General features: G+C 47.2%; 1 protein-coding gene across 1 annotated transcript in view; it reads left to right on the top strand.

The window, feature by feature from the left end:
* Positions 1-15,934, top strand: part of GLRA1 (glycine receptor alpha 1) — a 36,428-nt gene extending 20,494 nt beyond the window's left edge. Inside the window, exons 4-9 of the mRNA XM_036391682.1 lie at positions 7,514-7,737; positions 9,899-9,981; positions 10,614-10,751; positions 11,491-11,705; positions 12,293-12,439; positions 15,627-15,934. Of these exons, the coding sequence (XP_036247575.1) occupies positions 7,514-7,737; positions 9,899-9,981; positions 10,614-10,751; positions 11,491-11,705; positions 12,293-12,439; positions 15,627-15,917 (1,098 nt within the window). The 3' untranslated portion in view covers positions 15,918-15,934. The remainder of the gene's footprint in view (positions 1-7,513; positions 7,738-9,898; positions 9,982-10,613; positions 10,752-11,490; positions 11,706-12,292; positions 12,440-15,626) is intronic.
* The last annotated feature ends 2,855 nt before the right edge of the window (positions 15,935-18,789 follow it).

Genomic DNA, 18,789 nt, shown 5'->3' with positions numbered 1-18,789 from the left:
AATGCACAGAGCACATTCCACTGAAGCGTTTTTCAGTGCATCTGTCCCACACTGAGAGATGCACTGGAGCAGCCAAAGATGCCACATGATCCCTGTGAGCAGGATGCTCCATGAAATTAGCACAGACTAGCACAACAGAGATGCAGTTCACCTCCAAGACACGCTGCAGGGACTTGCTATCATCTCCAGATGCCACTCATTTCATAGGCAATCTTCCATGGAAAAAAAATCCCCACGGGAGCCCGAGAACACCCCGTGGGCACATTGCTTTGTCTGGAAATATCCAAGGCAGCTCTGACAAGGCAGCCCAGATGTCAGGCTGACACAGCAGCACAGCCTGAGCTAACGTTCTCGTGTGGGAGCAGCAGCTCTGCTTGTAAACATCAACAGCAACACAAGAAACACAGGTACTGGAACAGCTGAAAAGGAGATCTCAGCAAGCTGGAGAGGTCCTGGGGATTTGGAGCCTGGGATTTGCTCTGCAGAGCAGCCAGTCCCTCCCTGCTGTTTGAGGATGCAGCAGGACAAACAGGCAGTGTCAGCTCCCCAACATATCTGAGAAGAACAGACTGTCCTGTCTTGAAGGGTTTTTGAGACAGACCTGACCATTCTGAGTTCAAACAAGTGGTCAAACATCAGAGGAAGGGGTGGCAGCTTGAAAATGGAGAGGGGCAAATCAGTGTTTTACCAGAAAGAAAGCCATAGCCTATCACTGACCCCTGGGACTGATGATGGCAAAACTCCCCCAGCTGCTTCACTGGCCAAAAGGAGACAGAAAATTATGTTTTAAACCCCCATCATTAGGCACTCTAAGCCTGGTCAGGTTCAGGTCTGAGTACTACACCACCTTCTATTTCATTACTATTACACTATTACCTGCAGGAGAAGTCACAGGGTTTTATGGGTACCCCACATGCACTTAGAGAATGCTTTAAAATATCTCCATAGTGGGCTGATACTTCCTACAGAAAATACCACTGCTCCCTTCTAAGTTTACACTGCCTGAGTATCACAAATCAGTGGAAACCATGAGCTCACCATGCAGAGGAGTAGAGAAATTATAGAGTGCACACTTATGGCTTGAGGCCTCATGGAGGGTAGAGGAAGAGGAAAAATGCAGAAAAATAGAAAAAAACCCTGGTATTTGATGTAGACAGCTGGGTCTATAAACCTCAGAAGGAAAGAAAATGAGTTGCAGCCAAGAGAAGGCACAAACTGCCCAGAGTGGGCAGAAAGCTGCTACCTGCCCCACAAAGGTGCAAACTGAACAAGGCAAGAAATGGAGATTTGAAAACTGCTGCAAGGTTAGGGGGACTTTAACAAAAATTAAAGGCAAAGTCATCCACCAAATTGAATTTCTAAGGCAGAGCTGATTTAGAGCAAGGGAAGTGGAGTAACGCCTTTAAGCATCCTGCAGAGCTGGAGACCCAACCTAAAAGCCTCCAGTGGTGCACATAATTGATGGGACATTTATGTTGGATTGCAGCTCAGAGCTTGTATCCAGCCCCACTTGCCTGGGGCTCTGAGGACAAGGGAGGCTGAGACTGGGAACACATCCCTGGTTGTGCTCCAAAGGGAGGGAGAGGACCAACCCCAAGAGCCAGAACCTCCTGTCCCAAAGCATCACTGCAACAGGGCATCCAACAGCAGGGGATTCCCAAGGACAAGGGCAAGGTGCAGCCACTCTCTGCAATTATTATAATGACAAACACAAGCTCTTAAATCCCTTTTTGCTGTTCAAAAGCATAAAAAACTCCCCAGCCATACCAGACTATGAAACCTATAGCAAATGTAGAAATTCCTCATTCCAAACAAACAGAACTGAAGCACCTTGGGAACAGGTCTTGGGTTTTAAATGAATAAACTGCACCAGCTTTGGCTTTTCTTTGAGGCATGAGCAACTGATAGGATTATCTGAGCATTTCATTAACAAATTCCCTGCTATAACAGCAAACTTGAAATTAAGTGATGCCCTTGCTCACTCTTCCAGTGGAAGCTGCAGTTTTGTGGCCTTCCAATGGCTTTTTATACATTTTTACAACATCACCTAGCAATGCTAGCAGCTGGACTCAGGAAGAGCTTTTCTAGACTCTTCTTTTAAAAAGGACCCACACACAGCAAAGAAACTGAACAAGAAAGAAAAATCACAGAAGAGACAGCACAGCCTCCCTTAGTGTAAATATGCAAATTCATTTTTGCTGCTTTCATGCCATAGTTATCTCATCTGAAAAGAGCAAAGCAAATGTGACCTTCCAGCCAGCTGCAGCACAGCCACAACTGAGCTCCCAGCGTCTCCTGGGGACAGGAGAAGCTGGAGGGCTGCAACTGTCCAAATGTTAAATGCTTGTTCAGAGACATCTGCACATAAGATTCCCAACAAGAAAACAAAGCATCCTGCAAATCAGACAAAGAAATTCAACCAAGACTCACAAACCCCAGGACAGCAGAGATTCTGATGAAGAACTTGGGTCCCACATTTAATACTGGTCCCACTCACTCCAAAATCAGTAAAAGATATGAGTTTCAATGCACAAAGCCCATAGCAGAAGTTAGGTTTTGAGCAAAATTCCCTGCAGTCAGTCATTCTTAAACCCAGCCATCAGTCCCACAGAGATGATAAGCACCTAACAAGCCACAAAACACAAAATGAAAAGGTTTTCACAGCTACTCACAGTCTGCTGCCATCTCAGTGTTAGACCTGCAGTGTTCCAGCTGTCCATGACTGGAGTTTATCTTTACACTAATGGAGAAAGGAGGGGGAAAAGAAAAAACAAAAAGAAGCCATGAAATAGGAATGTGCAACTGAAATACAAGGACACAAAACCCCCTCAGGCTGAAAAACAAGACCTCAGTACTAAATACCTACATTAGCAATTCTGGGTGCTGGCTGCAGCTCATACCCCAGCAGCTCCACTGGCTCAGAGATATATATATATATATATAATCCCCACTTTTTGGAGGAAGATACAGAAAAACCTTCCTTGTACGGGTTCCAGCATAAAAATCCCCGCACTTACTAAGCACCAGGGTACTGCTCCGACCCCTCACCGGGTCCCTGCCCTTCCCTGATACAGACTCCTCCTCCCCTAGCCCAGGTGTGGCTTCACACAGGCTTCAAATTGGCTACTTGGCTATTAAACCTACCTAGGGCTGCTCCTTGGTGTTTTTGCTGTCTATTGTAGTGCTCCTTAACGAAGCAGTTTGCCTTCAAAGTGTTTGTTCATTCCCATTCTGGAGAACTAACTCGATGCCAACAAAGCCCCTCATGCTCTGGTGGGGTCCCAGGATCCCCTTCTGAAGGAGATCAGTCTCTACCCTGTTTTTTCCACCAGCAAAATATCAATTTATCAAAGGGGAAATCTCTCCCCAAAAGTGCAGAGGCTGCTCTGACAGGGCCCCTGAGTCAGGAGGGAAAACCTAAGGAGTGTCCTTAGGGGCTCCATCCCTTCTGCTCAGCACTGCCTCCAGCCTCCTGTGCTTTCAGCAGAGATGTCAAGGCTCTGGGATCCTGGCAAGGGAAGGTCTCAAATGATCTTCTGTTTCCTCGTCTCCTTGCGAGGTCACTAAGCAGAATTTCATTTCAGCATTATCAAATTGAACTACTTTGATCACTCCAGTTATTCTCTTCCTGCCCTGTGTCATTTCCCTCTTGGGAGTAAAATGCCTTTGTGCGAAATTGCAAAGCTCCTGAATGCCTTCACTGCACAGAGCTGCTGCTCCCCTCTCCCAAGCCAGCCAGAGGAGCAGGCTGCACAAGATAATCAATGCCTGGATGTGATGGGCACACAAATGAGCAATGTGAGGGATAAGGAGGATATGGAGAAAGAGATTTTTACTTTTTTTTTTTTTTTTTTTGCCAAGTTTGCAGCTCCAGTCAAACATCTTTCTTTGCTTGAAAGTTCACATCAGAAATTGGCCAATGCTGTCCATCATTTAGGAATAACTGTGAACTTCTTGGGGATGCTAATTAAGATCTTCTATACAGCATCCAGGAGAAATGCTGCAGATCTCCAGGTAGCCAAGGAATGAGTGTCGCTTGGCTCATCACCCCTCAGCCTGACTGCAATGCTGAGGACAGACAAAGCTTCCAGCACAGGGGATGCTCAGCTGGTACAGAGCACTGTAACCCTTCTCTGAGCCTGTGTCACAGCACAGACATACCCTGACTGCTCTCCATGCCTCCCGCTGGCTCCTCAGGCAGTGCCATGTCCAGTTTGCAGTCACAGTGCTTGGTTTTACATGGATGTTCAAATGAGGCTCGACACAAGGAACCTAAAAGGCTGCTCAGAGCCTTCAACACTGCAGTGCAATGACATAAGGGCAAAGGGAGAAAACCACGTTCTCAGTGAGCAGGCCAGGACTGTGCAGTAAACTCCCTCAGTAGGAAGATCTGCATAAATGCACACACAGAGGTAAAATATTAATGCCCTGAAATGGCAAAGCCAGAGAATTGCATTCAGTGCATGTTTCGTATTTCTTCGTCCTTGCCCCTTTTATATCGCAACATAAAAGCCTTGTTTTCTGTATTCCAAAACAAAAAATACCCACAGCAAACACTTGTCTCTAAAGGAGGAACACAGTAAAACAAACCAGAGTTACTCCCCACACTGCTGCACATCCCTGGGGTGGAGGTGGCGCAGTTTCTCCCACCACACGTTCCCAATGTGCCCCTGGACTGTTCTCAGCAGGACATGAGGACAGGACGCTGTCACTCTGGAGGTGAGTTAGGAGGGGCCTTCTCACAGCCACCCACTGTGAGAGTTAATTTTCATTTGGCCCACAAGTGTTTAATTAAGATGCCTCCTCGTGGTTACAAAGACTATGGATATCATTCTGCTTAGGGTCTGTTGCTGTGGTGGCAGCCTAAACCATTCAGCCCTTTCTGTCTCGCCCTTTCCTATTCTTTTAGCGAGTTTTGGAGCTGAAGCAGTGAATTTACTCCATCAAGAAAGCTTACCCACAGTAACTCAGGCCGTTGGAGGGAATTTGGCTCCATTCCCTCCCCCCTTCTACTGCTCCATCAGGCTGAGCACACTTCTGGGCAGCTACCACTGAAGTTTCTTCCAAACATGAGTTTAATTTGTGTTGTACATGACAGAAGTCCCAAACTGGAGCTGACCTGCTAGCATCCAGCTTTTTTGTAGCTGAATAAGCAAAACAACCTTTTGCTTTCTACCTATTAGGTCAGTGACATTGATTTCCCCTGACTGTAATGGCTGCAGATCTTGATGCACAGAAAAGGGAGAATTGAAAATATACAGGCAGCTCTGGGAGCTGCTGCCTGCTGTGGACAGTGGGAATTCATGGTTCCTTTCCTTTTCCAGGCTCGTGTGATGGGCTGGCCCTGTGCTGAGACCCTGGTCCCCAGCTGTCCCCAGCCATTCACATTTCCTCCAGACACATTATCCAGGGTCGACAGAGATGAATAATTAAGTCAGAGGGATGCACTAGGACTCGTGAAGGTGACACTTGAAATATCAGCAGAAGGAAAGAGTGTTGCAGCTCTTTTTTGTGTTCAGAGGTCTGCTCCTTTTAGCGTCAAGTCCGTGGTTCATTTGCTGTTGTCACAATCATTAATGTCATTAGCAGCTCCTGTGCTCTGAGGGTGCAGATGGCACCAAGTGGCCTGAAACAGACTCCAGGCCATGTGCTTGGCTAGAAGTGCCTCGTCCAAAACACAGAGCACCCAACACAATCCTCTTATGGGAATATACCACATGGGACTCCATTTTCATCATGTGGAAAAAGGCTATTCTTTACTCAAATAACTCCAGTTTTACAGACCTTGTGTGGGACTCCAATTGGTCAGTAATTTTCTTGCCAATTACTCTTATTCATTAGTAACAAGTTGTAATCCTGTATTGACTGGTCACTCAAACTCTTAGTGTCTACATGCAGGGACAGTTTTTTGTGAGAGACAGTTTTCATTTTTCTGTCTAAAGGTGTACAAACAGTTTATAAAGGTGCAAGTTGTTTTTACCCAGGAATAGATTATGTTAACAAACTGCTCCCACCAGGATTGCTTTCACATGAGAACTTGCAAAGTGCTGGCTTTGACAAGGCCAGCCACTGATTCCAGGAGAGCAGGCTTGATTTTATGAAGCCTTTCTTTATGATTTTTCTACCTTACTGCAACATCCTCTCCCAACCCTCCAGTGCCACTGGACACCACGAGAGTTGTGTCCTTGTTGACAAGAGGCTGTTGGTTCACAGGCAAGTGAGCTCTTGAGGCAGCAGCATCAGAAAGTCTCTCCTATACAGGCAACTCTCCTTCAGCTGCAGAGCTCTGTGTTCTCCAGATGGAAAGAACAGAGCTGGTGGCAGAGTGAGGGGAGCCTCTCACCAGGTGCCTGCAGCAGGTATCAGACACCTGTAAGCACATCAGACACCCTCCATTAACTGTGTCCTAATAAAAGTCTTCAAAGTACATTTATATTAGAAAGGCAGCAAATAAACCCTTAATCATGAGAAGGACTATTCATTTGGGCCTGGGCAGTGGAATTGGTTTATTATGTGCTGCTCTTCAGACACAGTCTGCCTCTATACTTAGAAAATGACAATTAATTTATGCTTGTGGAGCTTTCATCCCTCTCCTGGTAGCTGGCACATCCTCTCCCCATTTCAATTTATTGGCTCACTTTCTTATGTGAAAATCAGAAGAAAAGGAGCATGGGAAGCTGTTGGCCAGACAGGGAGAAGAGAAACTGCCCCTGATTTTCCAGTTGTGTCTGAACTCAGCCTCAGCAGCCAGCCTTGATCTGGGGAACTTAGGGGAGCTGTAAGACTTGTGGTTATGAAGCAAATATAATTTTGCATAATGCTGAGGGACTACCTTCAATTCAGGAAGATGGTCACCCTATAAAATCTGTTGCCTTTATGGCAGTTTGACATTAGAGAGGGGAAACCAGAGCACTCAGGATTAGGAGAGCAGACTTCATGCATATCCCTCTCCTGCTCAGAAACTCTAACCAAGGGCAGCTGCTCCCATCAGCTCATCTGAGTTATCCTTGCATTAGCAGACACACAGGGAATTTCTCTTTCATGGACAAATTGTCTCCCTGTGCCTTTTCCTTTTCCAGTGCTGGGGGAACGACAAATAGCCACAATATGGGACAGTTCAGCACTGAAAGGAAGCTGGTTTCAGTTTCTTTCCCCACTTACTCCCCTGGAACATCCTCCTGCTGACAGTGACCATTCTGCTCTCCACAACTGCTCCTATTCTCTGCAGCCCCAGGGTCCAGACAGAGAGGTCCTGGCCCTTCCCACACAGCTGACAATTGCTGTAACAGAGGGATGCAGGGACAGGCAGCTGCTCATGCTATTCCATAGCTGTAAGCTACAAAGCTAAAAATTAATTACTGTTCCTTGAGGAATAATACCAAAACCACTTGGCATAGCTTGGGAAACAAAGGCCTGGACATAGTCTAGCTCGTTTTAGGATGATTTTAGAGTGTGCTCCCCATCTGCCAGCACCTTGAGGCTGCTCTGAGCTCTGCTGTGTGTCTGTGTGCAGGATTACAGGGTGAACATCTTCCTGCGGCAGCAGTGGAACGACCCCCGGCTGGCCTACAACGAGTACCCCGACGACTCCCTGGACCTGGACCCCTCCATGCTGGACTCCATCTGGAAGCCTGACCTGTTCTTTGCTAACGAGAAAGGGGCCCATTTCCACGAGATCACCACGGACAACAAGCTGCTGAGGATCTCCCGGAACGGCAACGTCCTCTACAGCATCAGGTGAGGCGACTCCACCAAGGTCATGCAAGCCTTTGGACATTTAAGGGGTTTTTAAGGTGTGAGATCATTCAATTAGCAGTGATGAAGCAATGTGGTTAGAAGGGACTTCTGCTAAAGCATATTGAGACAGAGGATTGGTCTGGGATAGAATTTAACTCATCTTCACCTCTTTCAGTTCAAGGACTTCTGCTTGGAGTAGATTCCTTAACATCCCTAATGTAAAATTACTTCAGATATCTTATGTTGGTGCAAGCCTAAAACCAGCTGTGCTGTGTGAAAACCAGTAGAAGCTCATGAACACTCTGTTTTCAAAGCTGCAGCATTTCCTGACCAAAAAAAAAAAAAAGTAAAAATCATGGAAAATGCTAAGTAGAGCCCCATGGCTTTGTCTCAGCCTAGTTGTTCCCAGTTATCTTTTTATTGCTAGATCCAAGAATCCATCAGCAAAATTGAACTAATTTCACTGAATTTCCCACAGGAAATCAACCTTAGCCCTCACCTTCACTTCCAATCCCATTCACACTTTATTTTAAACCAATGAAATTAAGTTCAAAATTCACAGGCTTAGACTGGGAAGGTTTAACTCTATACTGAAGACTCTTCCACCTCATGTATAATGTAAATTTGCCTACACACCCCATCTCATACTGCAGCTCCCAGTGGCAGCAATGGGAAGGAAAAGCAGTGTGGAGCTGTAAAATGGGAAATAAACAGCTTAATGCTGTTGATGGCCTCCATCAAGCACCAAGGTGCTTCCAGCCCAAAGACCAGATCCCTGATGGCCAAAACAACAACAGAATTGCCACGTGAGTTGGCTGAATGGGGAAACCTCACAGTTCTTCATGTGCAGGTAGCAAAAGCAACAGCAGCAGCTTGGCAGCGAGCATGGCACAGAGTCCTGTGCCAGGGGGTCTGCAGGGGCACAGAGGGGCACAGGATGCCCCAGCCCTGGGGCTGCTCTGCCAAACAGAGCAATGACTCAGCAGGGAACATGGAAAAAAAATCACCATTTTCAAGGCAAAAACCTGAAATTATTTCAGTTCTTGTTTAAAAGAACAACTTTCCTATCTCACTCATCCCTAGATAAAAATATAGGTTTCTTTATAAGTACATTTTCCTGTGAAAATTAAAAAGAAACAAGAGCACACTGTAAATTCAAAGAGTTTCTAGAAGGAGAAATAGTCTTTCCCTTTAAAAAGAAAAATCTCTATGAGGTGCTGTGCCATTTTCTAACTGGTTCTTTGCTACTACTAGCAATAATCAAACTCCAGGCAAGGCATTTACAAGAAGGTGGACTTTGTCACATCTTCTGTCCCAACATGCCTCCAAACTCAAGCTGAGAATTTCTAACAACATAAGATTTTAAATTAAAGTATCTTTCCATCCTGATAAGTTTCTTGTAGGTCTGATGATAGAAAAATTCAATTTCTGTCCCCTGGGTAATTCTGCTATTTCTACATCAAGGCAAAAAGCTGAAAAACCTAAACACTTCAGGGAACAGCATTTTCAACATTATCAAACCAAATAACTCAAGTCTAACTATCTGGAGCAAATCATTTAGTATCAGCTTGTTGAACCAACCAAACATTTAAAGCATAGATCATGGTGCAGAGCAGCACAGCAATATAACACAGAAAATGCAGCCTGCACCTAGTGGAAAATGGAGACAGATATAGAGGTCTCAAGGGCTCTGCAGGAATTCAGGAAGATACAGGAGTTCATATTGGCTTAGTGCAAGGCATTTTCCCTGCAGAAAATCCCACTGAAGTATTTCTTTCCCCACACACAACCATATGATCCTGATTAAACTTCTTTTTGGTATTTTTTTATCACACACAAATGTTCTGTTCAGAGATTTACAAACAGTGCCAGTCTCTAGAAATGCCTCTGGTGGTTCCAGAGAGTGGGCTTGGACTTTTTGCTAACCCAGCCTGAGGCAGGACAGGAAAGGCAGCAGAGCTGTTTGTGAGGGAGCTCTGCAATGAAACGAGCAGCAGGCTCTGCTGGGAATGGGGTCACAGACCCAAATGTTCAGCATTTCTGATGCTGTCCAGTACCAGAGTGAGAGCACAGGCAGGGAAGAGATGGATGATCAGTCATTTCCCCCCAGCCCTCAGCAGAGCCACTGTTTGCCATGCCCTGTGCTCTCCTATCTCCTCAGGATCACGCTGACTCTGGCCTGCCCCATGGACCTGAAGAACTTCCCCATGGACGTCCAGACGTGCATCATGCAGCTGGAAAGCTGTGAGTCCTGTGCACATTTCAGAGAGGAGACAACCTCCTTCCCCTGCTGCTCTCCCTGCCCTCTCCTTTCCCAGCTGCAGCCCCTCCCCAGCCCAGCCTTCACTGGAGAACCTCCTGCTTAGGATTTTCCATTCATTCAGCCCATGTGACACTTGCTAGAGAAGCCAAACCTCAAAAGATCCCATGTGAGGAGCCCTGGCTTGCTTGTGTCTACACTGGCCTTTCACTTTGCAGGAGAGGTGAAAGTGCTTTCAGCTGCAAGTGGGATTTTTTCTCTCTGGATGAACATCTGCCACTTGTACATGTTGCTTATCCCAAAGGAGGGAAAGATGATGAGCTCCTTCCAGAGAAAGCAGTCAACTTGGAAACAGTAGAAAACAGTTCACCAAGCCAAATTCAAGAAAAAAATGTTATTTATTGCAGAAAATCCATTGCAGCTCCAGTGGAGGTGGTTGCTCTGGTTCTTCCCACATGGACAAGCAGTTTTGCCTCAACCCAAATCCCATTCATGACAGCACTGTCAAGGAAGGCCAGGATGCCCCCCTGCTTCCAAGCTCTCTTCTGCAACACTGCCCCTTTCCAGATCAGTATTTAATGTGATTCATGTGGCATTTGTCCCTTCCTCTCAACAGTTGGCTACACAATGAATGATCTCATATTTGAGTGGCAAGAAAAAGGAGCAGTGCAAGTTGCTGATGGGCTGACACTGCCTCAGTTTATCCTCAAAGAAGAAAAAGACTTGAGATACTGCACGAAGCACTACAACACAGGTCAGTGCTGTTAACCATAACTGAGGGGTTCAGTGGACAGGAATTCAGGACTGTGCATTTGCCAGAGACTCTTGCTCTGTCTGATGGCACTCTGACCTTGTCCTACACTTCCAGAGATAATAGACATGTGGAAACACATACAGCAAATGAAAAGCTAATGAACATAAATGTGCAAAACTCTCTTGTCCCTGGTAACAATTGCATCAATTCCAGGGTGTTTGGTTGGGATCTTCCCTCCTAGAACCTTCTTTTGTCTTTGACATTTAAGTGACATAGGACATACTGCCAAAGGGCTTTCATTGCTATGTTAATGTTCATAGAATCCTAGAATGGTTTGGCTTGGAAGGGACCTTAAAGACCATATTGCTCCAACCCCCTGCCATGGGGACACTTTTCACTATCCCAGGTGACTCCAAGCCCTGTCCAACAAGGCCTTGAACATTTCCAGAGATGGGGCAGCCACAGCTTCTCTGAGCAACTTCTGCCAGGGCCTCCCCACCCTCACAGGGAAGGATTTCATCCTAATATCTAATCTAAACCTTCTCTCTTTCAGTTTGAAGCCATTCCCCTTTGTCCTATCCCTTTGCCCATTCCTTGGGCAACAGCTGTTCATTTCCTCCCCGAACAAGACCCTGGCTAAGGCAACACAAGGAAAAGGAAAATCCCCAGATAGTGGCTGAGAGCAGGAGGCTCACTGTGCCTTCCCAATAACCTCCCCTGTATCTCCCATTCTCCTCAGGCAAGTTCACCTGTATAGAAGCTCGTTTCCACCTGGAGAGGCAGATGGGATATTACTTGATCCAGATGTACATCCCCAGCCTTCTCATTGTCATTCTGTCCTGGATCTCCTTCTGGATCAACATGGATGCTGCACCTGCTCGCGTGGGCCTGGGGATCACCACCGTGCTCACCATGACCACGCAGAGCTCTGGCTCCCGAGCATCACTGCCCAAGGTAGGGAACGCCCTTGGAACGCCAGGGAATTCATGCCCCTTTTGGGGACAGCACCTAAGGAAATCCCTACACAGATCCTGCTGCTGCCTTTGCACAATTCCTGTGTAAGGACAAACAGAGCAAATTCCAGCCCCATCCTGAAAAATTTTTAATTCTCTATGACTTGCAGCAAAACCTCCCCTAAGATTCAGCACTCACCATAAATCCCAGTAACCAGGAGCTGTGCACTTTACAAACCCCTGCAACAACCACACATGGATGTGCACTCTACATTTTATCTTTTTAGTCACTTGACCGTCCTACTTTTATAACAGTAGTGAATTTACCTTTATGAAGGGCTTCTGGTATGGTGGATTACTGTTTTCCTTGCATATAAACAATCACAATCAAGGCCTGAATAAATTAAAATCTGTGGAATTATTGCTACTTAAGTGACTGTGAGGAGTTTCAGTGACGTGATTACACATTCACGTTAAATGAGTGAGATTCTGGTATCCAAGAACAGATGTTAGCCATGTAAAACACCAAATAAAAATGCATTTGGGTAAGGAAGCCACCCCATTTCTGTCTCTTTTTCTGACTCCTAGGTGTCCTATGTGAAGGCCATAGACATCTGGATGGCTGTGTGCTTGCTGTTTGTGTTCTCTGCCCTTCTGGAATACGCCGCCGTCAACTTCGTGTCCCGGCAGCACAAAGAGCTGCTCAGGTTCAGAAGGAAGAGGAGGCATCACAAGGTAATACATAAAGCATGAAGGACACAGTGAAATCTGTCCCAGCAGAACACCATGGTCAACTGAGCCAAGCCACGAGCCCCCAGGGAGGTCCCCAGTGTCTAGTCAGATGTTAAGGAGGCTCACACACCAAAAAGCAGAGCTGCCTCAATGGATTGTGCCTGTTCTAACAGCCTGCTGACCCCAGGAGGCCAGCAAGCTGGGTTTTGCTAGCTCAGCCAGAAGGGTTGTTCTCAACAGGACAAGTGTCACACAGCAGTGTTCTGGGGTGAGTTCTCCTCCCCAGAAGCTGCAGCCAGGGCTGGGGGAGGCAGGCAGGGAGGTGTGAGGGGTGTCTGTCAGAGAGCAGCATCCCCAACACAACAGCCTGCAGTAGCCCAGAGGTAAGTGACACCTCTTTTGTCTCTGCCATCTCCATGTTCAAAAGCATCTGCTTCCCAGACTGACTGCAAATTCCTCCTGGAAGGAAAGAGCTTTACTCTGAGCCTTAGCCTGCTCCATGCTTACCTGCCGTGGCTGATCCCAATCCCAATCTGAGCATGCACGCAGCTCCGACAGCTCCCCAGCCTGGGCTCCAACAGCAAATACTTCACCTCACATTAGAAAGAAACATAAAGGTGGCTGTGATCACAAGGCCAAAGGCACTTAAGAATTGTCCCTATATAACTGGTAGAATAAGGAAAGGGGTTAGCAAAATTTCAGCACCAGGCCTGAGAGGCTGCCCTCAGGACAGCATTAAAATCCAGTACATTTTCTAGGAGAGAAAAAACAGACCATTTTGCTGATGCAAATCTCAAGCAAGCCCATAGGTGACTACCAAGGTCTGCCTTAAGTACTCCTTATAGCTATTTGTCTACTTTCCATGATCCATCCCATCCAGAAACCTTCTCCCATTCCATTGTTTCACTGTCCCAGCCATTAAAAGTCTTTCCCAGGGTCCAACCTGTCCTGCAGCAGTTCACAGTGTATGCTTGCAGAACTACTACCATTCCAGGAGGAAGTGGGGGCTGAGGAGCAGGAATACGTGCATTTTTCTAGATTTGTCTCGCTCTGCTTCAGTCGTCCTATCTGCAAAACAGAAGATAATTGTTCATTTGTCCTCAACCCACTCAGGACCAGGGATGAAAAGTGTTGGACAAATGCAAGAGAAAAGAAATAACAGATGAGACCCTCAGCACCCACTGATTTTGCTTAACCAGAACAGGGCTCTGCCATCCCAAAATCAACAAAGCTTTGGTTCAGAAGATGCAGCTGAACAGAGGCAGAGCTAAACCCACTCACATGGATGCCTCCATAGTGCATTTATCTCTTCATCTGTATTCAGGCATCCTGTCTCTGGATCTGTGCTGTTGTATGCAGATCAGTCTGTTGATAAAACAGTAAGAAGGAAAAGAAAGCTACTAATGCATAGACAAGTTTAAGAGATATTTGGAGAGCTGTTGCACTCAACACAAGGCTGTTAGCACAGTCCCTGCTCAATCTCACAGCTATTTAATTGGAGCAAAGCATAAACAAAAACACTTGCAAAAGCTAAATGAACAAGGCTCATCAGAAAACTAAGCTGACTGCTAATATGTAAATGAGCTAATGCAGCTGCCAAAGGCACTAATTGCTCTGTCCTGATGTCCTGACTTGTCTGGGTAGCTCCGACTGGTTTAGGCATGACACGCCAGGCAAAAAAAAAAGTGAGATGTTGCAGTGGTATGGGCCAGTCTGGTTAACATGACACCATCATCAGACCCACATGGAGTGCATTTGGAAACATTTCCGAGTGTGGCTGGTGATCTTTGCCTTTCTCCTTTGCATTGGCACCTTGAAAAAGGCACTATTGTCTTCTCTAACCCCAGTACACCACTCACCAAAAGAAAGCCACAGTGGCCAAAACAAAGTCACAGCCAGTGGCCCTTCAGGAATGAAAAGATAAAAAAATTCAGTAAATTAAGGATTGAGTGGTTTAGGTTAAGCCAGACATGGGCCAGTGTTTTTTGGTGCAATGGGAAAAGAGCAGAGGCAGTTTTACCTGAACCCCTGCATTACAGACATGATGAGAAGGTCCATAAGCTCTGATTATGGCAAAAAAACAGATGTTGATTTCATTTGGGTAGTTTTGTTTTGCTCAGCTATGGCAGTATCCTCTGTGTCCTGCTCCTCATCCCATGCAGCTGCCCATGGGATGCAGGGGCCATCCAGAAAAGACACTCTTCAAAGGACAGGGCAAGGGGCACCAGGGCACAGTGGGCAGGCAGCTACAAGGGAGGGGGCTGCAAGGGCAGTGTTGGGGGACACAGCATGGGTCAGCCTCTGTTAATGATTAATTAGTACCACTGCTCTACAATTAGCCTTGGTGACCTGAAGTCAAGAGACTTCGGATTCTGACTCTGCCTCTGCAAATCACTGCTTGAATCACTTGGACCAAACTTAGTTTTCCCTGTCATTACATCCCTGTGCTCAACAAAATAGGGTTAAATCATTCTGGGATCCCAGCAAAGCTTTCACCAAAAAAACCCAAATAGCAACACCGTTTGCCTTTAGTGCAATTATACTTTTTCTCAATAATTGGCATTACCACAAGCAGCCATGTCTTACCATTGACCCACAGAAGGGCACTTCAGTTCCTCACCTAAAAGCTGGCTCCTGGAGATGGCTGTGGGGCGCTGTGGGCAGGCGAGTGAGGGCTGGTTGCACGCTGCCTGCAGAGCTCTTTTCCTGGACAGCTCCTGGCTCCTGCACATCCATGTAACTCTGTAGGAAGCCGCTGCAGCTTTGGCTACGTGAGTTACATGGAGCCCACTCCTTCTGGGCAAGCTGAAACTGCACAGGCAAAGCAAAGAAGGTGCTGATAGGAGGTGGGAGGGGGTAGGGAGAGGCAGAAGCAAAACAGGGGATGCAATTGGAAAAATGAAAGCAGTGCCACAAACCCTCCAATAGGTCAAAGACCTCCACGGGGTGGAAGTCAGTCCTGTTCTCCACGGGGTGCCTGGATCCCCTGATTTGCATCTGTGCATCACACAGCTGGCACCCCTCTATAAGGCTGATCTCCCAAGAGCAGGGGTTTGCCCAAGGGTGCCGGGGCTCAGTGGGAGCATCTTTCCCGTGCAGAGCAGGACGTGGTGTCAGCGGAGAGCCTTATAGCGAGGGTGCACTGTCTATATCTCATTTTAAGTAGAGTCCCATGCTCAATCTGTTCCAGGAGGACGAAGCTGGTGAAGGCAGGTTCAACTTCACCGCCTACGGGATGGGGCCAGCTTGCCTGCAAGCCAAGGATGGCATCTCTGTCAAGGGAGCCAACAACAACAACACGGCCAACCCGGTGCCGCCGCCGTCCCGCTCGCCCGAGGAGATGAGGAAGCTCTTCATCCAGAGAGCCAAGAAAATCGACAAGATCTCCCGCATCGGCTTCCCCATGGCCTTCCTCATCTTCAACATCTTCTACTGGATCATCTACAAGATAGTCCGCAGGGAGGACGTGCACAACCAGTGAGGGGAGGGGAGCAGCTGGGAGGGAGTGAGCAATCCTTTATATATGTGCAATAGCAATGCAGCAATGCATGAATTTAAGAATGCGGCAATATCTACTAAAAAAAAAAAAAATGGGAGGGGGGCTGGGAGGGACTTTTAATCATGTGAATTGAGGGTATCTGGCACAGGGAGGAGAAAAGAAGCTCTTGATCTAGGGAGTGCAGGGTGGGAGTTAGTTTTACAGCATAGGAAGGTGTGGATTGCTCCAGCAATCCAAGCAGTGTAATATAGTAATATATATTCATGCTTAATTATAATGCAAAAAGAAAACAAAACAAAAAAAAAGACAAACAAAAATCCTTTTTTAGCCTATTAACAGCTTAGATTCTCAAGTCACTGGAATGATTCATGATTCCTTGTGCAGAAACTACTGCAATTATGCTTTATCTGACTTTTGCTATAGAAAGGCCATTCCAGTCAAGCACGTGGGGGGAAGAAGCCCTAAAAAAAGGGGAAAAACACCTCAAGAAAATCATTCTGTGCTTCTCTAGGTTTTGCACTTTGAAAACTGGATAGATGGGGAAACTTAAGAAAGAGGCTGTGGATTGCTGTTTATTTTATATATTTACTTTTTTTAGTCACGGGTTTGCCGATCAAACACTTTGTGACTTTTGCATAGAGGAAAGCAAATACATTATCTCTCTCATCCCCACCAGAGAGCATCCAAAGGAAACCCAAGAAGGACATCAGGGCCTTCATCAGAAATCACAGGTACCTTCTGTCCTTTTAAACAGCCTGGCAGGATTCAAGTCCCAGGAGGCAGAAATATTATTCAGAACACTAGAAACGATGAAGGATTTTTAAAATAGTTTTTTGTTTATTTGTTTGTTCTTTTTTTTTTTCCAAACCCCTTTCTGCCATGTTTGTTTACAATGGGGGGATGGAAGCAATTGTATTTAAAATATAGAGAAAACAGGCATCTTGATGCCTTGTTTTGACAGGACCGGGCGTGTGGCAATACTGTCAGTGAGGGGGGTGGGGGGCAGGTGTGTACAGAGAGAGCAGCTTTTATTTTCTGACATTTCATAGCAGTTATATTAATAGTGAAGCTGGGCCAATGGACCCAAAATTCTATTTTTGTATCTATTTTGGTGCTGCATTTACCTTGAACACGGATGGGAAGATGGAGCAGGCTGCTTTGCCCCTCTCTGCTGCCTGGCAGAGAGAGGGGGGAGGCTGGCACAGCTTGGTGGGGATGGGGAGAGGGGGGAGGGAGGTGGGAAGGGGTGGGCAAAGGGCTTTCTCTTTGCCCAAGAGGTAGCACAGGTTGGCATTGGTGTTTGGGGTGGGGAGAAATGTGCCAAGCACCTCTAGGGCGTTACTTGAAAGCCTGGCTTGGGGCCTGTGGGCAAGCCAAGGGCTTGATGTCCCACTTGTCCCTCTGGGCCCCTGGGTGTGAGCTGGCTGCAGCACCCAGGGTGACTCTGTTGTGTTCGTTTGCACTTTAGGGAGTGAGGTGAAAGAGAGCACCAAGGAAGAGACAATCAGTCTGCACTGAAGCACTTGGGGTCAGCTCTGGGTTAGGCACCAAAAGAAGGCAGAGAGAAAAGTGGCACCCACGGGGTACATCCACTCTCCTCCCTCTCCTGGCTCAGGATGGGAGCAGGGCTGAGCTGGGTTGGGGATCTGCTGCTTGTTGTGGGAGCAGAGGCTGGAATAGCTCACAGCAAAGTGCCCTGGGGCACTGCCAGGTCCAGCCTGGCCCAGGTCAGCAGCACCCGAGCCTGGGATGGGAGGTTGAAGTCATGCTTAGCCATGAGTGTCCCAACCAGCACAGAAAGAAGCAGGTGAGAGGACAAGGGAACCTGGGATCTGTCCTGCACAGGGATGATGCCAGGAGGAGAAACACCAGAGAAAACACCAAGGCTTGCTGGGGCTGAGTAGAGGGACATCCATCTCCAAGGCTGCCATTCAGCACCTTTCACCAGCACTAAAACCACTTTAGTTTAAGAGGAAAAAATTAAAAAGAAAAAAAAGGAAGGAAGGAAGGAAAGAAGGAAGAAAAGAAAGAGAAAGAAAGGACAAAAATAGAAAGAGGAAAAAAGGGAGAAAAAAGATAAAAACCACAGCAGTTGCTGTGTGGACTAGGGCAAATGTTTTGGCAAAGGCCACCCAGTTTTCTGAGTCCCTTTGTACTGCTGAGACAGGACAGGTCACCAGGTCACACAGTGCGAGCATGAGCCACCAGCACATCAGCCCTTTCCTGGCACTGGAGCACAGAAATCCTGTGGGCTGAGGATTTCTCCTTCCCCTGGCAGACGGTGCTTTCCCAGGCAGGGAGATCTCAAGCAGAGGCGTTGTTTGATGCTGGGGCAATGTCCCGAGCCTTGGCTGGAGCCCAAGTCTGCTGCTGGCTCTGGGTTTTTTGCTGAATTATTGAACTCTCCCCGCGTGCGCAGGGCCGGCTGTGCCAGCTGCGGTTTGTGATTGCTTCAAACGCCTGCCGTGTCCTTGTCTGAGATGAAAGGCAAATCCAGGGAATTTCCTTCCCTGCCAGGCAGCACAGCAGAGGCTTGGCAACCCACATACCACAGCTCCTTCCTCATGCAGGTGAATGGCCTCAAATTGCTGTCATTTGGGTAAAAATGTCCTGCTTCCTCACTGCCTGGACCTTGCACTTAGGAGTGGGGCAATCTGGCCATGGCTCACACACCTTCTGTCCACCCAGGCTACCTGGGCTGGCTCTCCAGGGCACAGCAGGGCTCCTTCCTAAAGGAGCTGCCTGTAGGCGAACAAATCCCATGCCCCATCTTCCCACCTAGCTGAGCTTTGGTCCTACATCAAACCCAAACACCGAGGGCAGGAGCAGAGCAAGGAGGAGGAAGACATTTCCA

Source organism: Molothrus ater, chromosome 15 (genome assembly GCF_012460135.2).
Source record: "Molothrus ater isolate BHLD 08-10-18 breed brown headed cowbird chromosome 15, BPBGC_Mater_1.1, whole genome shotgun sequence".
Lineage (NCBI taxonomy): Eukaryota > Metazoa > Chordata > Aves > Passeriformes > Icteridae > Molothrus > Molothrus ater.
The sequence above is the reverse complement of the archived record's forward strand: the minus strand, read 5'-3'. Positions and strand labels throughout refer to the sequence as shown.